This window comes from Zeus faber (assembly GCF_960531495.2).
Source record: "Zeus faber genome assembly, chromosome: 14".
Taxonomy (NCBI): domain Eukaryota; kingdom Metazoa; phylum Chordata; class Actinopteri; order Zeiformes; family Zeidae; genus Zeus; species Zeus faber.
In genome coordinates, this window is record NC_137200.1 from 13072910 (window position 1) to 13099361 (window position 26452).

At 42.1% G+C, this 26452-nt stretch overlaps 2 protein-coding genes across 2 annotated transcripts; both read right to left on the bottom strand.

Moving 5' to 3' along the window:
* Window positions 1-87: 87 nt before the first annotated feature.
* LOC307240081 (aldehyde dehydrogenase family 3 member A2-like) lies at window positions 88-13827 on the bottom strand. The gene is made up of 11 exons (XM_080013691.1): window positions 13795-13827; window positions 12816-12978; window positions 11639-11870; window positions 7488-7573; window positions 5985-6193; window positions 5663-5780; window positions 5380-5521; window positions 4675-4841; window positions 4481-4580; window positions 1975-2213; window positions 88-1040 (listed from the first exon to the last, which is right to left on the bottom strand). Exons 2-11 carry the CDS (start codon window positions 12975-12977, stop codon window positions 1026-1028), a joined length of 1470 nt encoding a protein of 489 aa, XP_079869817.1. The 5' UTR covers window position 12978; window positions 13795-13827; the 3' UTR covers window positions 88-1025.
* Window positions 13828-20689: 6862 nt separating this feature from the next.
* vtnb (vitronectin b) lies at window positions 20690-25743 on the bottom strand (the record flags this gene model as incomplete). Its single annotated transcript, XM_080013430.1, has 8 exons — window positions 20690-20826; window positions 20983-21336; window positions 21558-21716; window positions 22993-23149; window positions 23638-23777; window positions 24209-24493; window positions 24705-24821; window positions 25677-25743. The coding sequence occupies 8 exons, from the start codon at window positions 25741-25743 to the stop codon at window positions 20690-20692; spliced, it is 1416 nt and encodes a 471-aa protein (XP_079869556.1).
* Between the last annotated feature and the right edge of the window lie 709 nt (window positions 25744-26452).

Genomic DNA, 26452 nt, shown 5'->3' on the forward strand with positions numbered 1-26452 from the left:
GGAAGCAAGAGCAACACCCAGTGGCCATCTCTACAACAAACGTCTCCACACACACGTTTTTCATTTAATAACAAATTTTATTGCCAATATAATTTTTTCATTTTGATATGGACTTTGTCACCATCACAATATAGTACGTAGTAGCAATATTTAACAGAGACATAATGTATTTAATAAAATGTTAATTACGCACTTAATTTCAACATAAGACATAAAACACATAAACTTGGAAATGTCCGGAAGCATTCTTTGTCGAAACGGAGATTTTCATGCTGGATAAACACTTCAGCTGATTCTGAGAGATGTTTTCACATCAGTGATTTTATTTCAACTGCATTTACAATTAAAAAAAAACAACCCATAGCAGAGTAACCAAGAGACGGATTTTCCTCAAACTCTGCCATCACCAGGAAGGCACAAAATAGCACCGTTTTTCATTGTGCGTATGAAAAACGCAGTAATACCAAACAAACTACAGTCGTTGGTCAGTGGAAACAAAACGGAATGCACTTCAAAAAGGTTGTCAGTTTTTTTTATCAGCAACTAGGAAAATAAAAAACAAGATTAACAGTCTCATGCTGGTTAGGAGGTTTAACTACCAGTAAACAACTAACGTCTGCGCTGAGCAAGGCCCTTCATTAAGAGCATTCTTAATTTCAAAGAATGTTTCAAATGGGTTCAACGAGGTTAGTGCATCGTGAAGCAGCTTCGACGTGCCAGGGAAGTCCTTGTTATGTCCATGTTAATGTGACTTTAAAAACATTTATTTGTGGCAAAAATAGCAGCAGTGTTGATCCGTTAATGATGTTACGTTACAGGTTAAAGTGGAAAGCTGATGAACACAATAAAAGTGCCATTAAGTAAAAGTAATCACATTGAGAAAAATAGTTATTTGCTACTACGAGCTAAATGATCCCTCCGAACCAGTTATTGAAATGTGTAATAACATTGTAAGTGTCATAAAACCACAACATGAGTATTTGTTGATGGATCTCGGACAGACTCCTATTCATTTGGAGTTGCACTCAGGCCATGTAGTTCTGAAAGAAAAAGAGAAAGGAAAAAAAAACAACACATTTACACCTATTCAAAATCCATTTTTAATTCAACATCTGCCGTCCCTTTAAGCCTTAATAGCTTTGAACTCCAAACGAAAAGTCTGTAAAGTCATATTTTGGACTCCTGGATAAACTTATTAAGCAATTTTATTATTCAGTCTATTCAAGTTCATATGAAATTGCAATGAGAATTGGCCATCATTTCATTTTGTTTGACCTTATTTTACTACTTTATTTATTTTCATTTTATGGTCAAATGAAACCCATGATAAAAATGAGAATTATTATTCTATTATTATTTTATAATAATGATATTATAAAAACATTCATAAAAATAATGATTATGATGATGATGGTTATGATTGATTATTATTATTATTATAATTATTATCATCATTATCATCATTATTATTATTATTATTATATAGTAATAATAATAGCAATTCTACTACTAATAATAATAATAATAAACAATACAATAAAGTGTATGCAGCAATACACTGGGTCCAGTTTAATCAGGTTAGGTACTTATTACAGGTTTCTGAGCTTCCATAAATCAACGCAAAAGAAAGGGAAGGTCCCTCCGGGGGCTGGACCATATAATCGACAAGAAAATATATATCGACTGAATATATATTTATAACGTTGATGATGATGTCACAAAGCGCCCCACTCCTCAAACGATCTCCAGTAAAATTACGACAGTTTTTCACTCATTTCTGCTCCAAATGTACATTGATATTGATCAAACTCCATCCGTTCCATCAAGGCCTCGACCATGTCTGTCCGTACTACGGTTGTCGTGTTCCAGATACTTTTAGCCTGAAAAAATGCCCAAGAAGATAAAAAAAAAAAAAAATCCCAGCAATCCCAATAGCCGGCTGGGCCCCTAAATAGTTCGTAATCATTATCTTACCTGCAGCACGACGGCCGCCACCGCCACCAGGGCGGCGATGAACGCCAGGCGTCCCAGCCAGCCAAGGTCGAGGTCGGACAGCAGGAAGAAGCGCGCCCAGCCCAGCCTTTTATGCGTGTGCGGGGGGTAGCGCATGCTGTTGCTCCCCTCCATGTTGAGCTTTTTGATCAGGCAACCGCGCAGGTGGCTCAGCTGGTCAAAGGTGAACTTTCCGTGGTAGCAGCCCATGCCGCTGTTTCCTGCAGGGGAGGGCGACCAGACGACAAGGTGTGATGATCTGTGTTTTTTTTAACTAAAAAAACTCAACACACACCATTGATAATGATAGTGAATATAATATATATATCAAAGTGTCACACTATCTATGTCTACTATGTCACACACTTAATATCATAGTGGAAATACAGTCTTGTTGCTTGCTTTATTAATATGTATTAATGTATAATATCATTAATATAAATCATATTATTAATCAATTATAATAATTAATAATACTATTACGTTGAAATACTCTATCAACACATTGGATTTATTAAGTAGTATATGATATATATATATATATATATATATATATATATATATATATATATATATATATATATATATACATACTATATAGCAGGGCTCCAGACTAACCTTTTCCACTAGTAGCACTGGCGCTCCCTACTGAATATTTTAGGAGCACCAGCACCACTGAAATGTACATGCAACACAACTCATTCATATTTTTACCATTTTTAACTGTATTACTGATAAATGCTTTGGTTATAAATAGACAATTTACAGAAAAAAACCAATGTGCTGTTTTATTTAAAGAAAAATATTCAGAAAAGTCAAGTAGCGGTTTAACAGAAAAAAAGTTGTTACATCCAATAGTGCTTTTAACAACCATGACGAGAGCCTCAGCTCGCCATCTCTCTCTATCACACACACACACACACACACACACACACACACACACACACACACACACACACACACACACACACACACACACACACACGGACACAAATTGTAAAAAAAAAAAAAAAGGCGTTTGACTCTGCAAATTTTTATTCGATAAAAAAGCAGTGTTTCCGCAGAAATGTATTATTTTTTTTATAAAAATGTCGCGCTCATACGTCCACATACTTCCTCTTTGTGCGAGCAAGTGAATGAGCTGATGAGGTGCGGGGACAGCTTCATGCTCATTCATTGAGAAAAAAGGTAAAAAAAAACAAACCCAAAACAAACAGACTCAGTGTCCTGGAAGAGGCTCCATCCATCAGGACTCTACAGGTGTTCCGGGCTCTGCCAGCACTACACACCCCACACTGTGCTGGACGGAGCACCGAGTCTCACCCTGGGGGCAGCGCGGAGGTTTGGTTTAAACAATAAACTTAATTTTTTATTTTTTATTTTTTGGGGCAGCTTTCTAAAATTTCAAAGGGTTAAATAAAAGGACCAAATTGTGTGCTGCTCTCTGCAGGCGGAGGAGGCAGCGGGGCGTCTGGGGACCGCGATTGGACGATTGAGATTTTGCACGATTGCCCAAGCCTAACACACACACACACACACACACACACACACACACACACACACACACACACACACACACACACACACACACACACACACACACACACACACACACACCAATTCTCGCTCCCTCCTAGTGTTTCACAAGATATACGATAATGATTGAAAAAAAAAATGGTCAGCATATTTGCAATTTGCACTGGTGCTTCTAGTTATAAAATTAAGTAGCAGTGTCTCCAAAAACGGTCGCAAAAAGCGACTAAATGGACTAAATGGTCCCAGTCTGGAGCCCTATGATATATAATACACATTGATTCTGTATATGACATAATTACTGATGTGTTTTGGGCTAATATTGAATCGCAGATGCAGAGACAATAAATGAAGAATGGAAAAGGCATTCTGGGTTATGAAAGACAAACTACCAGACAAACCAGATTAGAGGTCACCAGGGCAACGGGACACAGTCCCTTCTGCTCTATATTAAGCTCTTGGCTGCATTCATGTTAAGACAGATGCAGCATTCAAGAAAACTTAGAATCCATGAAACAAAACAGCCTCCAACTTATGAAAACCAAATTGAAAAGTAATCAAAATCCGAGTTTTACGTCAGAAAACATGTGTATCATGTCTCATAAAACTTGGGTATTACCTTGATCATAGCAGCAAATAGATGCCAGAAAGCACTATGACACCATTTCTTTTTTCAGGGTTAGCGGTAAGAATTGAATTCTTATTTAAAAAAAAAAATGTTTTGTTAGTTTTAGCTAATTGACTGTTCAAACCAAAATTACATTTGAAACGATAGAATATTTGTATCTGTAATATTTGTAAATGTTCGTATCTCTTTTTTTCCATTGATCGCAGCAATACGTTCCTGCAGAAATCAGCTGGAAAACTATTTCTAGGTGGGGTAAATTTAAGAGTAGCGAAACCTAACGGGTCCTGAATCTTTCTCAAATGCAGCACCAGAGCGGCCCGTACTCACCCACTCCGCCGAAAGGGAGGGAACTGACAGAAAAGTGCACGAGACAATCGTTGGCCAGGACTCCCCCGCTGGACGTCTCATCTATCAGCCTCTGGATCACCTGAGAGAAGGAGATGGAGAGGGGGTCCGTTAGTGTGTGTGTTTGTATGTGTGTGTGTGTGCGTGCGTGCGCGCGTGCGTGTGTTTCTAGGCACCTTGTTGTCATGGGAGAAGATGTAGAGGGCGAGAGGCTTCTCGCGCTGGTTGATGAAGTGGATGGCGTCGCCCAATCCGCCGATGGGCACGACGGGGAGCAGCGGCCCGAAGATCTCCTCCTGCATCACCTTGGACTCTGCCTTCACATCCCGGAGAATAGTCGGGGCTGAAGAGAACATATAGCAAAACAAAATAATAATAAAAAAGTTTTGTGATTAATAATGTATTACTTACTACTATCAAAGGTCATTATTATAAACTTTCGATTCCTCTGTCCCGATCAAAAATAGGGAATAACAATAAGGCTATTTTGAATAAAATTGAGAAGTTTAATGTCATCACACAATAAACCTCGAAATTGTCTAGAGGATGGAAAAAATGTTAAATATACAGTGAACCTAATAGTCAACAGTTAAGTAAAATAAAAATATGGTAGCATACAATACGCCTGTTGATAACCAATACATATAAACCTAAAAAGCAACAAAAAACAATAAAAGTCACCTTAAAAAAGGGAACGAGAAAGGGCGTGTCAATGTACATGAACCTCAACACTGACTGGAGGATGGATACATTTGCCGTGTACAGTAAACCTAGAAGTTAACTCAAAGGCATGGAAATTAACTGAAAAAATAAGAATTTCTCTCTCTCTCTCTCTCTCTCTCTCTCTCTCTCTCTCTCACTCGCTCTCTCTAACGCGGTACCTATGTAGCAGTCCGACTCGTCGTTCTCTCCGCCCACAGCGATGGCGCTGTCCTCCGTCATGGCCATGATCCGCCTGAAGTGGCGCTGGTTGATGATGCGTCCGTAGTCGGGGCAGCCCTTGGGGTTCTCCGTGTAGAGTTCCTACGAGCGGAAAACATTTTACCCGTCACCTCCGAAATCCAAAATTGTGGTTATGTTGTGTGGTTTCTCCAGCTCTCATGTTTAAAAATCTCTCTCTCTCTCTCTCTCTCTCCCTCTCCCTCTCTCTCTCCCCCTACCTACCTTGATGGATTTCTGGACCTCTTGGATGACCCTGTCCTGGATGCTGGGCTCACACAGGATGTAGTCCGGAGCGATGCAGGTCTGACCACAGTTGCTGTACTTTCCCCAGGTGATTCGCCTGTGCGTAAATAAAGAAAGATAAATAAACAGCAACAATTTAAAAAAAAAAAAGATGGAAGTAGGAGAATATTAGGGGTTGCTTAGATCGCTTAGGGTTCTCAAATTATGAGACTTATTATGATTCAAGATTCAAGATTCAAGAGGTTTATTCGTCACATATATGCAGTGAAATGTCAATTACGAGCCTCCCTCCATCTCTGACCTGCAGGCCATGCTGATGTCACAGTTCTTGTCGATGTAGCAGGGGCTCTTGCCTCCCAGCTCCAGGGTGACAGGGGTCAGGTGCTTGGCGGCCGCCTCCATGATGATCCGGCCCACCGTGCAGTTGCCGGTGTAGAAGATGTGGTCGAAGCGCTGACGGAGCAGCTCCTGGGTCTCCGGCACGCCCCCCGTCACAACGGGATAGAGCTCCTAGGAAAAAAAAAAAAGGTGTGGTACGATGCAACTTGGTACAGTAAGTATCTGGTAAATATGATTGACTGACGGACGGACGGAAAGACGGACAGATAGATAGATAGATAGATAGATGGACGGACGGACGGACAGATAGATGATAAATAGATAGATAGATAGATAGATAGATAGATAGATAGATAGATAGATAGACAGATAGATAGATAGATAGATAGATAGATAGATAGATAGATAGATAGATAGATAGATAGACAGATAGATAGATAGATAGATAGATAGATAGATAGTTAGATAGATAGATAGATAGATAGATAGATAGATAGATAGATAGATAGATAGATAGATAGATAGATAGACAGATAGATAGATAGATAGATAGATAGATAGATAGATAGATAGATAGATAGATAGATAGATAGACAGATAGATGATAGATAGACAGATCGATAGATGTGTTATAGCAGCTTGCATCAAAATAGGCAATAAGAAGAAGAAGAAATAAGAAAAAAGTAAATGGCAATATGCAATAAACCTGGTAAATGTATAAATAAAGTGAACCATGAGTTTAAAACTCGCAGGCAACTCGTGTTTGCTGCTGACATTTTGGTTTGAAATGAACCTGTCGTGAGAGTTATACGGAAGGTTTTAAAAAAAGTAAAACTCAGTTCCGGAACATTGCTTGTTCGTGATTGATTGTAAAAGGGAAATGCGATGCAAAAATTATCATTCAACACAAATACAAAGGCTAAAGATAAGATAGTACTTTGTTGATCCCCCGTATGGTAAAAATTCAGGCGTTGCAGCATGGGGGGAACATGAAGCGTGGGGAACATGAAGTACAGAGCGGGAGGAAATGCACTCAAAAATAAACAATTAAAAGTAATAAGTAAATAACAACTGAACAAGTAAAATAAAAAAAATAATATATATACTAATAATAACATTAAACAGCTCAACAATATACAGTGTAGTTATTTTGAATGGAGAAATAATACTATTAGTAACCGAGTGTACCTTTCGATTAGATTAGATGAAGCCAAATATTGACAGGAGTTTGGTTATGCAACTGCCTTGATCCACGCCTATGTGTGTTTGTGTGTTTGTGTTTACACAACACAAGAGGATCATGGCCTCACATGACATCAGCAAAATCACTATGATGAACAAGATAGGAAGGACACCTTTGAGACTAATGTCTTGGGGAAAAAAAACCCCCAAAAAATAAAAAATAGTTTCCATTTTATTCTGGGAGTGGAACTGATGGTCTGGTAATGTTGCGTGCAGTGTGTACCTTGTCGATGTAGAGCGGCAGCAGCTCCTCCATCACCTTGGCGGAGTGAACACACACCTCGGAGGGCTTCACCACAGCAGCGTTACCTGCGGCCGCGTGACGACAGCGTATGTTAGCTTGGAAAACACTGTCAGTTAGGATACTAAACACCACATTCGGTAAATATATCACATCGGCACAGTTTTTTTTTACACATTTTTTTTTGTTATTGTTCGGTTTATTTTATTGTGTTTTGCTCACTTTTAGGTTTCTAATCATTTTATTGGTCATCATAAGGGCTATTGTATATTCCTTGTTACTGTTACATTGCTTTTTCTTTGTGTTGTTTATTGTACATACTGTATGTATTCTTCTATCTTTGAGTAAATCCTTCGCTTTGCTGTATAGCGCCAATTTCAGGTAATCCTCAGGTTTATTGTGAATTGCCATTTTCTTTTATTCTTTTTCATTTTCTTTTTCTTTTATGATTATTATTATTTTTACTACTGCCTATCTGGATGTGAGAATGGAAGTCAAGGGGGTCCCGGTGGCTCAAACCAGGTAAGCATAAATACCATATAGGGTTCAAATTCAGCCTGTGGTCATTTGCAACATGTCTCACCCTCTCTCTACCCCACATTACCTGTCTCTCCACAATAAAAAAAAAACTGGCCAAAACAGGAAAGTGAAAATGCTGGATAAATAAACGTCCCATAATGAGGAAGCCACTGTATCATCAGTTTAAACTGATTTGAAGACTTTTCACTGAAGGACCTCCAATTAAAATGATTTGGAGATATCCTGATGATTAACGGCCATATAGTTCAGCACACTGTGTTCATTCTATTACATCATCCATATTTAGAGCATATCTATACATCTCTTTATTTTACACATTCATCATTGTCATGCTGAATATAAATCAAAATAACATATATGCTATATGCATGTTGTGTGTATTTTTCAGAATGCTTACATGCATAGAGCTTCATTACTTTTGAAGATATCTGGACAATTATTAGCACTTTTTTATATTTATTATGTAAGTGATTATCATTATTTTTTTACCTTAATTAATCCAAAAAACAAGCCCAAGTCCTTGCATACGAAAGCACACTAGGCCATTACATTTTAATGTTATTTTGACTCTAATGCTGATTCTGCTATCATTCGCCTATCTCTAAAAGAGGCCTTTAACCTACTGTGCCCTCAACTTTATTATACCTATTGTTCATTTTATTAAGATTATTTTTACCTTAATTCGCCAAAAAATAAAATAAAAATAATTTAATCAATTGCCCAATCAATTTTATTCAGTTTCATTCTGACTCTCATGCTGATCCTGCTACCACTGGCCTCTCTAAAGGGGCTTTTAACCTACTTATCCTAAGAACCAACACGCTGCAGGGTCTGATAGTGCTTGACCACGGGGCAAAGTTTAACAGCAGGAAAACATGACTAAACCAACTGCTGCTCGTTCCAACACACAATGGATTACATGCAGCATATTTTGGCCACCATTATAGCAAACGGCTGGCACACCCAATGTGTGGAAACAAACAAGTGTGGTATTTTCCTCGACTCCTGTAAAAAGCCTGCAGTGTAATGCTAAGTAACGACAAGGAAACAAGGAGATTTCCATGACAAAGCGATGCCAGTAGGAGAGCATGCACACGGGGCTTGGAGATCTTCACACAACCACAAGTCAAACAAGTGAAATGCGAGGTGGTTTGCTTTTAAAAGGGGAGGATAAATTATGCAAAAGTCGGTTCGAGTGCAAGGATCTCGGGGGACGAGGCGTGTTGGGAACTGGGAACCGATAACAACTGGCGCAACGTTGGGAAAGAGCTTCACTTTGGCCTTTGTGCACAATGGCACTGATAGGAGCAGCAGCACGTTCAGAGTGCACAGACACATGCAAATTGACACATTGCATATTGCATATAATAACCTCTCACTCACTCACTCACATACGGGTCCAATAATATATGTGCAATAACACTGTACAAACAACTTAGTAAATACATAACAATAATTTATAATTATAAAATATACCCTATACACCATACCAGTAACTTATCCTGTGCATAGAATCATGTCTGTATATTCTGTATATTTATTTACATTTGACTATTTCTGTTTTGTATTTTTCCACTATTTGTGTTTATTTGGAAAAATGTATACTGTATATATATTTTTTACTTACTTTTTATTCTACTCTATTTTATTTTATTGTTTTTAGCCACCAGTGTGTCAAGCTCCTGAAATTTGCGGACGACACCACCCTCATTGGGCTCATCTCTGGTGGGGATGAGTCCGCCTACAGGTGGGAGCTTGACCATCTGGTGACTTGGTGCAGCCAGAACAACCTGGAGCTCAACGCTGTGAAGACAGTGGAGATGGTTGTGGACTCCAGGAAGAATGCAGCCCCACTCAACCCCATCACCCTGTGTGACTCCCCAGTTGACACTGTGGAGCCCTGCCGCTGCCTGGGAACCATCACCTCCCAGGACCTCAAGTGGGAGCTGAACATCAGCTCCATCGTCCAGAAAGCCCAGCAGAGGACGTACTTCCTGCGGCAGCTGAGGAAGTTCAACCTGCCGGAGACGAAGACGCTGCACTTCTACACCTCTATCATTGAGTCCGTTCTCACCTCCTCCATCACCATCTGGTACGCTGCTGCAACCACCACGGACAAGGGCAGACTGCAGCGTGTCATTCGCTCCGCTGAGAGGGTGATTGGCTGCAATCTGCCATCTCTCCAGGACCTGTACGCCTCCAGGACCCTGAGGCGTGCAGGTAACATTGGCTGACTCCTCCCACCCCGGACACAAACTGTTTGAAACACATCCCTGCAGTCCAACAAGGCCAAAACCTCTCGCCACAAGAACAGTTTCTTCCCATCTGCAACTGGCCTCATCAAATATCCCCATTACGCCTTAAATTGAATGGATATGTCAATGCGTTACATTAACGCATAATTCCTCATTGTTCTGGACTTTTATCTATGAACATTGCACATACTGTTACACTTTAGACTGAAAATGTGCACATTCCTGCACAAACTGTACAGCTTTATTTAAAAACAAAAGCAAAAAAACAGCCATATTTTACATATTCTCATATATTTTACAAATATTTTACTTCTTGTTTTACATTTGTTTCATTATGCACCGAACACCAAGACAAATTCCTTGTTCGTGAAAACATACTTGGCAATAAATACTATTCTAATTTATTGTTTTTTATTGTTTTACTATTAATCTGTATTTTATATCCATTTACTTTGTTCTACTTTTTGTTATTACCATTTTTGATTATTTTTTTCAGACAGTTAAGCTTTTTTTTCTGCTAATGGTCTGTAAAGTAACGCACCAATCATCACTGCGGCAAATTCCTTGTACATGTAAATGCACCTGGGTGAATACAGTCCTTCTGATTCAGATTCTAATTGCAATCGCATGGCTATCACACACACACACACACACAGTTTGTACACATTCACGCACACACGCCCCTCAAAGGACACAAACGAATCCATTCTTATCCATGCGCTTATGTTTCCATGATAGCGATGGAGTGTAAAGTTCATGAAGAAAAGTCTTTGACCCACTCAAGAATCAAAGGTAATGGACTGAGAATGATAATATCATTCCCAATTCCCAATTCCCAATCCCAATTCCAATGTGTTGCATAATATTATTACGCAACACATGGGTGTGGCAGTGTCTCCTACCACACGCCACCCAAGTGGCGTATTCAGGGACCTCCGGCACAGAGACACAGAAGACAGGGGGTTGTAAACACCAGTTTATTGTAGAGAGTGGGCCAGCCGGAATTAGCCAGGAGCCGATAGACATGTCATGACACAGGCTCCTATCCTGAGTGTGTGTGGGAATGGGGGACTTACCTGCTGCTCGTTAGACCAACCAACAAGCAACAGGTATACAGCCACTCTGACCCAGGTCCCTAGTTACCTAGATCCAGTTGAGGTGTGTCTGCTCAAACCACACCATCCCCACACCACAATGGGTTAATACAAAATAAGAAGTGTGATGAAGAAATTTTTTTTTTTTTAATGTGTATAAAAAGAGTTAAAGATCAGATCACTTAGGAAATGGTGCATTGTTACACAAGTCACACACCCACACACATACACACAAACTCGGTACCTGAAGCGATAGCTCCGATGAGGGGTTGAATGGTGACCGCCCAGGGGTAGTTCCAGGCCCCGATGATCAGCACGACGCCCAGAGGCTGCGGCTTGATGTAGACGGTGTCTGCCATGGTCAGCAGGTTCTTGGCCACGGGGCGTGGGGCTGCCCACTCCTTCAGCTTCTTGATGGCCAGGTTGATCTCCACCTCCAGGGTCAGCGTCTCGTACAGCTGGATGCCCACTTCACTCTGGGGGGGGCGGCGGGTGGAGAGGGCTCAATGTGTATATACAATAAAATGAAACGACAATAGTCACATGTAGAAAAACAAGTCACATTTTTTTGTACATTTGCTTATTCTTGTCGAATCGACTGTTCATTTTTTTTTACGCAAATTGTCAGTTCAGCAATACATTGATCTTTACCGTGACTAATTCCTTGAATGCGAAAATGTACTTGGCTTAAAATGTACTTGGCCTAACCCTGACATATATAGTAAGTAGGCCTTTATTTATAACACTTTTTGAAACAGACATAGTCTGGTAGCATAAAATAAACAAAACTGAAGAAAATTTTGATCCGACAGAGTGGGCAAAATATAGCTCAACACAATGTATAGCGGATAGGGAATGTTTATTTTCTTGTTATTTTTACTCAATCCCTTATTGCCATTTATGTATATTTATTTAATATGTCACACGTCTATTGTGTGTGTTTGAAATCCAGAGCGATATTTTTTAAGATACGTTCCTTGTGCTGCTTGACCTTACCTCGCCAGTGGACAGATACAGGCCTACTTATGGACTGGCAGATTGGCCGCAGTGCATAACACAGATATTATGGCCTATTAGGGCTGATGACATTAACAAAATCACTATATTTTTGACAAATTCGTTGAGACTGATAATTTGACATTATATTGGGGATGACATAAGACATTTTGCACATAAGAACTCTTCGAGAAACAATCACAAGTAACTTAGATTATTATAACCATGCAGGTGATCAACAGCTTGAACCGGTCAACAAAGTTCATAAAACAGCATTAATTCACTGTAATGCAGCCTTAAAGACAACGTGAAACTATATTGCGATATGTCAGGAAAAATCCCAGGCGATGTCTATAGTCGCTCGATATATTGCGATGAATCGATATTACATTATAGTCGTACAGACAAAGGCGTTCACAACTGACTCTGTTCAGGTCTTTTTTACTGGCCTCCGCAATCTCCTGCTGCCTCTCCACCAGCAGCCTCTTGAGGTTCTTCAGCTGGCGGATCCGGTTCTCCAGCACCGTGGACCTCCCGGTGAGGAAGGCTTTCCTCGCACGCTCCACCGCCAGCTGCTCCCGAGACATTCTGGAGGGGACAGTCGGAATCAGAGTTCAGTCCACCAAAGTACATCCACAAATAAGATAACAGTTTGTCAGGGTGAGGACCGGTGCCTTTCTCTACAGATAGCTAACATTAAAATGTCTGAAAACAATCATAGTAATAACACTACTATTACTACTACTACTACTACTACTACTACTACTACTTATAATAGTAATAATAATAATAATAATAATAATAAATAGAATAGAATAAAAGTAAATTAAATATAAAATGAAAATTAAATAGAAAACTGTCAAATATACACGAATGGCTGAAAAATACAAAACAAAAATAATCGAATATGTAAAGTATACAGAATATACAATGTGCATCAACAAAAAAAAAAAGGCACAATAAGAAAGGCTGGAACTATTACGTTTAATGACATCCACTCGATAGGGGGCGCCTAAAAACTCGAATGCCCGCTTATCAAGAACACTTTCTTCGTCTTTTTTTTTTTTATTGTTATTTGTACAACAACTTTCTATTCATTGTGTTCAGCTTGTTTGCCCCGTGGCCGCAATTCAAGATCATGAAGCCGGATGCGGCTCGAGTATGTACCGCCAGTGTTTATTTAGAGATCTGTTATGGCCTCCGCGCTCCAATGAGAAACGACACTCTACGAGTCACGGCGTTGAATGAAGTTCTATGTGTATAACACTCCCTCAGCTGTGTCGCCCTGACAATGTGGAATGGTGAGCATTATGATGATTATTATTATTTATCATAATCACAACGATCGTATTCTTGCACGGCGCGACCTAAGACACCGCGTCGGCGGATTCCATTCGGTCCTACCTGGATGTGGCACAGGCTGCTGCGGTTCCAGGTCCTCCGGTTCAAAGCCCGCAGAGTCGCTCGCAGTGGAAGCGGAGTGCTGGAAGCGGAGGACGGCGCCGTGGGTCAACTGCTCCGAGTCCCCGTTAGGTCACACCCTCCGGGTGGGAGGATCTGCCCGCGCGGAGGCGTACCGTCTCCGAGCTACCGGTGTTACAGCTGGTGGTAGTAGTAGTAGTAGTAGTAGTAATAATAGTAGAACGATGAGGTAAAAGAAAAAAAGATTAGGCCTGTACAGTAAAGTCAAGTACAATCAGAGTCAGTAATTCCATTCATTCCACGTTCATTCCACCCAGAAAGTTTACATATGAAGCATTATATATAAGCCAGCATTAAAAAAAAAAAAAGCTTAAAGAACAGTCTTAACTGCTTACTTTTTTGAAGAAGCAAAAAAATAAAAGAATAGAAGGAAAAATCAAGTAAAAAAAAAATCAAATAAAAAATGCCAAATATACACATATAGGCCCACGTCCCCCAAATAAAATACAAAACAAAACTTGTCAAATTGATGACAAAATAAATAAAGAGACTATATATTGAAAATGTGCAGGAGGGACAAAAGAAACAAACAAAAAAATCAAGTACCGTCATCACTTATGACCTCTATCTATTGATAGCCGTGTTCTATTGTTATTATTGCAGTCATTTTTATTTTCGTAGCTGTGATTGTGTAAAACAACGCACCAACCAATACAGCACCAAGTTCTATTCCTTGTACGTGAAAATGTTCTTGGGGTGTTCAAGTTGTGTCTGGTGTTCCGAGGGAGTTGTTTTTGGCCCAATAAATAGCCCAATTCAATGATCAACCCAAATCAAAATGGATTTATTTTGCACATTTCTTCCTGCAAGAGAAGTTCAACACAATAAATAAACAACAAAACAGCTTCAATGCCAACATATGTGCAGTATTTACATACAAACGCATGTCTACATTTGAGGACTTTTAATTTGATGTCACAATAGATGTCACCATATTTTATATTTTTTTTATTTTCTGTGAAAAGTTCCCTTTCTTTTTTCTTGCTGGACCACCCCTCCTGTTGAAGTACCAGAATTTAGGATCAGACCAATAATCACCAATAACATAACTTCCAGTTAAACATTTATTCTATCCATCTAGCCATCCATCGTAGAAAAATAGATGAAAGCGATATTATCTTATCTTTTCTCATCTTATCTGTTCGCAAAACGTGTTGTTGTTAAGACGACGCAACATCAACAGTTCAGTATGAAACCCGATCACTGATCACTGCACAAAGTGTAGCTTTCTCATCCCAACTCATTTATTCATCAAATGAAACCCTTAACATCTGCAAATCAATAGGCTTCCTAAAAAAGTTGCTCTTCTCATGATGCATAGAACATTACTTTGACTTGAGAAAATGTTCTATATCGTGTGTGTTCTGTGCCTTATACTAAGTTACATATTGTTGCTCGACTTTAAAAACTATTTCAATATTGTTTTGTTATCATTATGTACTACAAGCCCCCGTTTTTCTCTCAATTTTGTCTTTCTCCCACTCAAATTGTTATTTGGAGAACTACCTTTTTCTGATACTTGAGTTTGTAATGTAACATTTATTTTACTGGATAAATATTGAGCAATTTCCCCACCACTGCTTGTATCTTGGTTTGGACTTTAATCTGTATCTCATCTGTCCACGCTGCTTTTACTTTTCCATATTCTTCCCTTCTCCCTTTGCTCCTCTTGTTCTGGGTCCACATTTTACTGTTCATTGAAACCTTTTTTTTTCAATGGATTCCTTTTCCTTTTGCTCTTGGCACCATCGCAGCGTTCTCCTCTTTCATCCAGAGCCAGGTGAGGGTCAACACTGAGCTGCAAAAATTTAGAGGATGCTCATAACATAATACTTTAGTTTCTCCCCCTGAGCATTCCTTTCAAGCTCTTATATCTATTTATTAGCAACGGTATAGGCACTAAATCATGTCTGGTGCTTCCTAGTATGTGAGGCTCTTCTCCTTTCATCCAAAGCCAAGCTTGGGTCACACTCAGCCTCGATTTCTGAGACCCGGAGAGGCCTTGTGAAGCCGGGGAGGGAACTGGCCCGGAGTCGCCCCGTCCTCCTGGACCGTATGGATTAGGCCCAAAAAATTTCTCAAGATGACAGGAAATGTGCACGGGGTTTCCAGATCAAATAGTTGGCCGTCGGCGGAGTGTATGTGTATTGTGAAGGAGGGAGTGAGGCGGTGTGGGTGAGGGAGAGGAGTGCAAAGCGTCATTCACACCTAAGTGTCAACCCTGACCTGTGGGAGAGGAGGGAGGACAGGGAAGGACCTCCAGAGCGTCAGTCATCAGCGTGGACTCCCACGAGCACACACGCACGCACACACACGCACGCACACACACACACACACACACACACACACACGCACACACATAAACACACACACACACACACACACACACACACACACGGAGGTTCAAGTATTCCCTTCTGATGCGGAAGTGCACATTATGAAACTGCTGTGTGTGTGATTGAAAAGAGGTTGAAAATCCATGACTTAGACAAAAATATTTGTTTTGTCCATTAAATTTTGCAAAACAGCGCAACACACACGCACATACACACACGCACACACACACACACACACACACACACACACACACACACACACACACACACACTATCTCTATCTCTCTCTCTCTCTCTCTCACTGTTACTTACTTTCTGTAGACCAGTAGACCTGTATTCAAGCTTTTTTTGCTGAGCCCCCCCCAAGGGCTTGGGAATTGAGACAGCCCCAAAGTACAAATACATTATTTGTAACATAATCTATGTAAGTTAAGGTCGTTTACATTATAATGTGAACAACCTTAACTAACATAGATTATGGTAAACCAGGCCCTGCAGTCACAACTGTTCCTGGTTTTAATTGCCTATTCACACAGACTAACAGGGATAGAAAGGTGCACAACTAATGAAAAAATAATAATGAAAACAAATAATGCAAATACATTCAAATATGAACTTGTTGTATTATTATCAATGATACTGATATATTTAGAAACTTTAAATAAAACATTACATGAAATGTAATTATTCATGTTAAATTAGTGACACTGAAATGTCTCAAAACATTTCAAAGTTTCAAACTTGCCCCATCCCTATGGCCGTGGGTTTAGATGGAATAAATGGCAATATTAATTCTAAATCTATATCCCGAGTGAAACTTCCTGTTAATCCTGTGACTCGAAACCAGGCTCATGATGAGTCAGCGGTTGTGTTAATCAAAGTAATAGCGTTGACCAGGTACTGGGGACTACCTCATATTTTAAGGCAATTTTTTGCGTGATGTCACTGTTATCTACAAATAACAAACTGTATTTTATCAAAGAAAAGTGTAATATGGGCATTTGATTTATTAAAGATGTACCCTCAGTTTCATAATGTCATATATATATGAACGTTTTTAAATAGTTAAAAAATAAAAGAAACGTGTCTATATATTAATATCTTATATGGTAGATCTATTTAGTGACAGTTACGTCCCGAGGACGCTAAATGTGATCTTTTTGTGAAATGACCTTAAAACGAAAAAGATATCATCCACACGTGTCACACGACGCCGACGCGTTTCGGTTGCTTGGCTACAGGCGTCGCGTCGTGTGGACGCGCGGTTGTCGCGTTGTAAGTCACGTGAGCGCATGCGCCGCGTGTCCATCACTTCCTGCTCATCCGAGCCCACGAGGCAAGGTGACTGTCACGTGATATTACGTCACGCGCTTGGTTTGAAGCGTTAACGTTAAGTTATTGGACAACTATTTCAATTTGGATGAAGTAAAGTTGCCAACTTCGAGGTTTATAATATAACACAATATAATATAATATGATGTGATTCAATATGATATACAGTCATAACAAGCCTCCTTAGCCCCTAGCACTGCATTTTAATGTATCTTTTATCTGGCCTGATATTATGTACATGTTTTATTGGCCTATGTGTGATGTGAAAAAAATGTGAAATATATACATTTAAAAAAAAACCAGAACATGGCTTTCATTCAACTTTCTTTCTTTCTTTCTTTATTTATTGCTTTTGGGGGGGGGGGGGGGGGGGGGGGAGACATCCCTTTTGACCAGTGCTTCTCAAATGGGGGAACTCGTACCCCTAGGGGTGCTTTGGGGTACACCGACATTTTTTTTTAAATATATAATCTATTTTAACGTGTGTTTACATTCATGGCTTCATAACATCAACTTCCTCTCCGAACAGCATCTCGTGACGCTTCCCACGGCGCCCACGGAGGGACCCAACGCCGCCGGCAAGCGCACGACCTTCAGCTGGCCGAGCTCGAGAGGGCCTTCTCCGGCTCCCAACTACCGCGACCCCACGATGAAGGGGGTCCTTGTCCTACATCACCGGACGGCCGGAGTCCGAGATCCAGGCATGCGTTCATCCGCTCCCACGGTGGCCCACCGTGTCAGGAGGAACGCGGGCCACTGGCGAACACCGGGTGGCGCTGCTACCCCCGTGCACTTTACGCCGGTTCTTCGCGAGTCATTCGGCAAAAAGAGTCGTTCGAATGATGCGGTTGTTTGTGAAATGTAATGAATGGGTGCGCGATACACTCACGGCGATCCTTAAATTCTGCCCAAATTGTGTATTAGGGTGGAACATAAGTCGCGAGTCAGTCAAATGCAGCCTTTTATCGTTCAGTTTGTGAGTCGGCGATTCCCTCGCTCACCCACTCTCCCGCGTCATTCAATGAGATCCACCCGGAGTTCACTGCCCTTCCGCTCGGCGCGACGGTCCCCGGCGTCCCAGGGCAGTTTCGCTCCTTTCGAACCGCACGGCGACGTCGCGGCGGACGGTTTGTCCGGGCTGGGTTTCCACAACTGGGGAGATTTCAATCTTTCGGATTTGGGAATTTCCGAGGCAATGATCGATTAGCTTCTGGGCTGACAAGTGACCTGGTACTGATGCACCATCGCGTCAAAAACAACAACCATGGATCATGAAACGAGTTGTCTGTTTACGAGAAGGAAGAGAATTGTGATTGAAGGATTATTTGAAATAAACTCCCAATTTTTGCCACTCGCGTCCTATGATGTCAGATTGTATCGTTATACACACACACACGCACACACATATAATTGTTATCTATTACATATAAAAGTATATATGTTAGTCTATAGTTTTAGTTATGTGATGGTTTATAATGGGATTTTTTCCTCGTGGTGTATGTGCGGCGCCGTGGCTTAGTTGGTTAAAGCGCCTGTCTAGTAAACAGGAGATCCTGGGTTCGAATCCCAGCGGGGCCTTTTTACCTAGTAATTGAAACGCAAATATTGCATAATGTGCTAGTTCTCAAATTGTCTCTTTTTTTTCCCCCCACTTCACTAAATTCAACCAACAAGGCATCAAGTGCTGCTCAGCGTGACATCCATACTTTGTTCCACAGAAAAGGAGGTAGGACCAGGCGCTGCAATCGTCTTATACCGTTGAGATTGAAAACGAAATGCATGCACTCTTGTTTCCTTTAGGATACATTTTAAACATTATTGACTGAGACGTTCAGAAACTACTTTGCAGCGTAGAAGACCTAATTTGGATGAGGGATCATTAATCTCTGACTGTTCATTGTCCAGTCCTTTGGGCAGGACCCGACATCTATATCAGGACCCAACATCATACATGCAGTGACATTTCACTGCATATATGTACGAAAGTATGTCTATGTATGTGACGAACAAACCTCTTGGATCTTGAATCTTGAATATCCTTATCTATCAAATCTCCCAGTTCCTTCCTCCCAAACTGGCAACCTACGATTCAAGCACTTTAAAGGGGATCTGGTTTTTGTTTTTTTTTTTGTCCTGGAAAAACCCCGTTCAGATGTTTGATCCCTTCGTACGCCACAGGACCCGCAGTAGAATTAGAACCACCCGCCTCCACCTGAGTAGCCCCACACACAAATCTTTTAAAAGAAGGAGGACTTCATAACAACTGTACACGAGGAAACTGCAGACCACGGAAGTGTATTTAAAAAAAACACATTTTGCTGTGTTTCTTAAAAAAAAAAAAAAAAAAAAGTATTTATTTATTCAATTTCACTTGATTTTCCGATGTAGACATGAAACAAAAAATGCCCGCGCCACAGAATCCCGGTGCGTCGCGTCGTCCGTGTCCGGGAACTCGGCACGATCTTTAAAATGGGGGCATTGTCGCTCTCATATGAGTGCAGATTCGGCAACTGTGTTGTTCATTTCTCACCTCAAATTTGCTGAGAAACAGATCTTGGTGGACTGGTAAGGTGAAATCAGTGAAAGCTGATGTACTTCATACAACAGAACAGAGTAAAGCTCAGACCCCATTGGCTCACAGAACTCCGGGCCACGGGCTCCACCCACAAAAAAAACCGCCCGTTTTGGAACAGGGTGCTATAGAGCCATGTTAGAATGGGTAGAATGCATAATCTGACATGTTTTGGGGACCTCAGAGACCCATATTAACTTGTGTAAAAAGGAGCATTGTCGGTCCCCTTTGAAGCATGCAATGATAACTGAACTGACTGCACCTTCAACTAATTCTGACTGATACTTGTTGTGACGGTGTTTCGATCGGGAAGAGAGCGACGCCGGAGACTCCGAAGATAAGTCAGAGCCCACTTTATTTTGTAGTGCAGAATTTCAAACTAAATACGCAATGAGCTAGTCTTTAAGCTAGTTCTAACAAACAGCAATAATGGAGAAGGCGGAAGGCATTTTCAACAACTGGAGGTTATATTTCCACATCATTTTCTGAAAGATTAGTCAATGACAGTTTTTCGGGTGTTCACAAACAGCAGTGGGTGGTGGATGATAAACCCTGTGGAGCGGATCCTCCGACGTGTCTATCTCTTCTCTGCACGGGACCCAGAAAGGGGCTTCTCATGCTTGCAGCCCAGCCAGTATTTGGCGATTGATCGTGGATAAGGAGGGGTGACGTAGTCCACGCGTTTGGTCTGCAAATCCACCCTGTAGTATTTATCTGGAAAGACGAATAAGAAAACACAGGTTGTTCAAGCAATTTTTTTTTCAAGATTTATTACAATATCAGTGTAGCTCCAGGGCAGCACGTGTTAATGGTGTGGAGCCAAATTATGAGCAGTAGTTTTAAGGGGATGGATGATGCCTGCGGACAAACCTCTCATGAAAAAATAGACGCTCTGCACCGGCATGCTCTTGTAGTCTTGCGGCCCTGCCTCGGCGCTGACCTCACTGTAGTCACTGTAATCACTGTAATCACTGTGCCAATCATAACTGAAAAGCCTGTCGAGTAACGTGGAACGGTCCTGCCTGGACCTCTGGCCCCGCCTGGACCTCTGGCCCCGCCTCCGGCTGGGCTTCCTCTTCCGAGAGGTCCGCCTCCTCGCCTGGGGGGGAGTGGGCGTGACCTTTGGGCTGAGGTAGAGGCGGCCCACCAAGGCCGCATCCACAGGAGGCCTGATGCCCACCCAGTCCCTGCTGATGAACCGAGGACCTTTGTGTTGACCAAGGACTGGACAGGGGAGAGGGAGGGATGATAACAAGAAAGAGAGGAATGATGGAGGTGGATGTGTGAGGGAAAGAAAAGGAGGTGGAAAGAAACAATGTACTGTACAGTAGACTGAACCATGGATTTGGTAAGCGAAGAATAAGACACCAGCACACACACACACACGCACGCACGCATGCACACACACACACACACACACGTACACACACACACACACAGCTTACAGGAGCCCCCAAACAGCTCTGTGAACAGGTCCTCCAAGGTGGCGTCGCAGTAGAGGTCGGTGTAGTGCGTGAACAGCGCGGACGGGGAGGAGCGGCTCATGCGAACACACTCCTCGTGGGACGGCTGGTGTTTGAACTCGTACTGGTGATACTGGTCCCCTGGAGGGCAAAATCAACATGTAGACAAGCTGCCAATGGTTGGGACGCTTAAAAGGGTGACTTTAAATTCTGAGATACTTTTTTTAGGACTCCAATGTGAAACATTGGTCATTGACGAATACCAGAGTCTCGAGCTATTCTGAGAAAAAGACACAAAATGATAATTGTATTTATATTATATAACAAAAATAATATATTATCATCATTATTTTTATTATTATTATTATTATTATTACTATTATTATGATTATTATTATTATTATTATTATTATTATTAAAATTATTATTATTATTATTATTATCATCCATATTCATAATAATCGATCAGTATCTAGTTAATTTGCTCCCATCATTGTTGCTTAGCAACATGCACCAATCAGCCACAATATTGAAACTACCAGTCATAACCACTAATATTGTGTAGCTCCCCCCCCATGCTGCCAAAACAGCTGTGACCCGTGGAGGCATGGACTCCACAAGACCTCTGAAGGTGTCCTGTGGTATCTGGCACCAAGACGTTAGCAGCAGATCCTTTAAGCCTTGTAAGTTGCGAGGTGGGGCCCCCATGGATCGGGCTTGTTGTTCCAGCACATCCCACAGACGCTCCATCCGATTGGACCTTAACCCCGACCATCCACATGATGTAGAAGAAAACGTGATTCATCGGACCAGGCCACCTTCTTCCATTGCTCCATGGTCCAGTTCTGATGCTCACATGCCCATTGTAGGCGCTTTCGGCGGTGGACAGGGGTCAACATGGGCACTCTGACAGGTCTGTGGCTATGCAGCCCCATACGCAGCAAGCTGTGACGCACGGTGTGTTCTGACACGTTTCTTTCATAGCAGCATGAACTTTTTCACCAATTTGTGCTGCAGTAGCTCTTCTGTGGGATCAGAGCAGACGGGCTAGACTTCTCTCCCCAAACGCATCAATGAGCCTTTGGCGCCCATGACCCAGTCGCTTGTTCACAGGTTGCCCAGAGCAGATGGGATAGACGAAAAGGGCTCCTCTCCTGTGTGTGTGTGTGGCGATGGGGGTTTTCCCTGTTGCTCATTGATTACTTCAACGAGAAACAGGCATACAGCCACACTGATCCTGGGCCCAATTACCAAGACCCAAGACAGGTGTGATTGCTCAAACTACACCACCTCCACACCACAATGATCAATGTAATTCACTTCAATTTCAGTGGTTTTAATGTTGTGGCTGATCGGTGTACAGTAACAATGTGAGAACAAACTGGAGATGCCATGCCCCACACGAAGCCCAGGGTACCTTTGAAAAAGTAGACCTTTTCTTTGCCATTGTGACCCGGTGCAGGAATTGCAAACGCTGCATCCACATCGTCGGGAATTTTCTCAAAGCCCACGGAGATATCACGAGGGTAGTCTTCATCCAAAATGTCACCTTCGAACCTCCAGTATTGATTCCCCTGATATGACCACAAATCCAGGTAGTAAGGTGAAGTAATGTGGCGGTACTTTGATAAAGTTAGATGATATGGTTGGCGGATCAAGCGGCGTGGTCAAGCACGGGCTGCTGATGACAGCACGGTTCCCTTTACCACGGCCGCCAAGCTGCCTCGAATCGGATTTTTAAATGTTTGTCTGCCTTGCAGAGGGGATCGGCTCACGGGCTCGTCAGCAGCCCAGCAGTTCCTCCTGCGCCCGAGATGATCATTTATCATTATAATAATCATTATTCATCATTATCATTTGTTATTAATACTTGGGGCCAGCGTGCCTTATTGTTCAAGGTTACAATAAAAACTCTCGCCATGTTGGCGCACCACAGCCAGGAAGACTCTCCCTCCCTAAACCCTTTTTCCTGTGGGCAGAGACTCCCACAATATGCATGAGCAAGATATGAGATTGCCTTTATGAACATCTACATCTCGATTGACGCAGAAATGAAGAATACCTTGAAGATGTAGCTCTTGCCCTGGCAGTTAATGCGTGTGAAGGCGGCGTCGATGGGGCCAGACATTCCCCAAACATCACTGATGAGTTTGGGGTAACCAGGGAGAACCGAACTGTCATCGAGCTCAAAGAAATATTGACCTGGAAGGAGAAAAGGACTGTTAGGTCGACAGAGTGAGAGAGAGAGAGAGAGAGAGAGAGAGAGAGAGAGAGAGAACGTGAGGGAGATGGATGTGACGATAAATAAATTGATTTTTTCTAGGGGGACAGAGCTCGGTGAATTTCAAGGCCCATTTTAATGGGATCCCTGTGAAATTTTGGCAATCACTGCAATACGAAGACAATAAAAAACAACAACATGGACAACAGAACTCCACCAAAGACGCTGAAAAGTGTAATGTAATACATACATCAAATCACGGTGAGATTTGAACTGCTCTTTTCGGTCTATTAGGGATTAGGGAAAGGCTTTCTGCTTCTTTAAACTGTAACAATCCCTCAACATGTAATTTTACCCAGATTATTTTCAACTCACATCAAACTCATTTCAGTTTAAATTGAATAACCGGTACCTCTAAATGCGTAGATGGAGCCGTTCTTCAGCTGCAGGAAGGCGTCAAAGGCTCGTCCGCTGCAGGGGTTGGCATCCGGGTCCGAGGGCAGCGGGGTGGGGGCCTGCATGGAGGTGAGAGTTGAAGCGGCCGTGGTGGCGGTGGCGGCGGTGGCGGCGGTGGCGGCGGTGGTGGCGGCGGTGGCGGGGTCAGCTGAAGTGGGCGCGAGAGTTGGAGTAGCGTCACTGGGGCTCATCAGGGTGGTGGCGAAGTAGTCCGCCTCTCCAAAGGTGTCACCGCGAGCAACTGGAGTAAGAACATGCAGGTAAAGGCTCAATTAAGGTCGGGAGAAGGAACGATTTTGGTTCTCTGCATCCCCTGCGGTGCTGATCAGCTGAAAATGCATTGGGAGATAACATGCAACAGTTACACTTCCTTCCAGTACGCGTGAAAAGATGAATGTATGAACCAAGAAAAGCCAAGAGAAGCCTAGCATAAGGAGTTTTTTTAAACTGACTTTTCCTTCGGCAGGCAGTGTCAAAGTCTCCACAGCAGCTGCCGTAGTAAACGCACATGGAGTCACACTGACATTTCTTCACGGGGTTGAAGGCGCCACAGCGATCCACACAGGACTCTGTGGGAGTGGGGTGAAAAAAAGTTAAAAAAGGCATTCTAGTGGTGGTATTGTGCAGTGGTGTCAAGCAGCATTTCTCCATATTCGGTGCTCGTACCCCTAGGGGTACTTTGGGGTGGTGCAGTATTCCAAAGTACTGTAGTACCCACGACGCAATTTTTCCCATATAAATGATGAAATCATGAAGGGTGAAAATAAACAAAATACACAGCGCAGACACAGTAAATATGAAAAAAATATCAATAAGCCACGAACTACGTGCACACACGATATAGGTTGCCCGCTGACTGACTGCTGACTGACTGCTGACTGACTGCTGACTGGCCGCCGACATGCCAACTGCAAATTTCCACGCTCGTATCTTGGAGCAGTCGGTCGCAAGTCGATACAAATTTTCTATCACTACTCGTATCTTGGATTCGTCGTAAGTAGATGCAGTCGTAAGTCGAGATACCACTGTACTACAGATACATATGTACTACATTAGTTACTACATTTCTATCGACATTTACTTTTACTTAGCTACATTTTTCCCCCACATTTTTCTTTTTTTTTTTTAATATGGGGCCCCCTCAATTTGATATGCATGACCCCCACGAACTCTATCTTCTTCAAAATGCAGAACAAACACAAATTTCCCCGCTCTATTTCATCTCTAGCCTGTACAGGAATGTGGACAAAACAGCCTTGAAAAAAAAATCCCAAAACAGGCAAACCATGACACTTAAGCATTAGTGAAATGCACTGTATTTTTCTTCATAATATCTCTCTTTGCATACAGTATACATCCACATGTTGAACATTTCTTAAGCTCCTATGTTAAAGCGATTGGACAAGAATGGAACCTGAACTCACCCTCTGCAGCGAATATAGCAGCCGACCCAGTCAGCACGAGGAGCAGCAAAACCACCGCTGGCTTCATGGTAACTTCCTTCCCTCTGTAACAACACACGGACGTATAATTCACTTTTAATGCAAATTTATATTCACTCCATGTACCGGGCTGCCTTTGTGCTCTGGTCAACCACCAAAATCCAATTGAAGTGGTTGGCCCACTTTGGGGATGAAGAATCATGCGCAGCTGATCAATAGATATTTACCAGAAGCCATTGACCTCCTGGAAGTGAGCGTGGGCTTTAGACTGGTCAGTCCCCTGGCATCGCTAATCATTAAACACAAACAACACCACCCCCCTGCTGAAGAACCAAACCGCAAGCACAGAATCTATCCTCTGATTGGTCGTTCACCCCCGAAAAAATTGCTTGTTTATCTCTTTCTGAAGAATCCAACGACAGCTTTTGTTTGTTTGTTTTTACTTGGCAGCCATTGCAGGCTGTCTGTTCCTGGTGGCGAGACCGCTCCCTTATTGACCCCCTTCTCATGGGGTTTCTTCCATTTCTTTCCCCCCAAGTCCCCCCCCCCACCTTGGCTCTGGGGCCCTTTGAGCTTGTACCGCGATTAATGGCTGTAGAAATCACCCGGAATCTACTCCAGTTCTGAACCCTTCTCTCTATCTGTCTAACACTATCAAAACAAAGATAAAGCCTGGAAGGGACCAGAAGAGGACGCACATTCCCCTTCCCGTTGGAAGAGCGGGGAGGAGTGTGCCAGTTCATCACCCGTGTACCGGG

Excerpts from the sequence above, each read along its gene's own strand:
- LOC307240081 (XM_080013691.1), bottom strand. The coding sequence starts at position 12,977 with ATGTCTCGGGAGCAGCTGGCGGTGGAGCGTGCGAGGAAAGCCTTCCTC. Across the intron at positions 5,522-5,662 it reads AGGTCCAGAAATCCATCAAG|GAACTCTACACGGAGAACCC; the intron begins GTAGGTAGGGGG and ends TTCCGCTCGTAG. Across the intron at positions 4,842-5,379 it reads CGAGTCGGACTGCTACATAG|CCCCGACTATTCTCCGGGAT; the intron begins GTACCGCGTTAG and ends TGTTCTCTTCAG.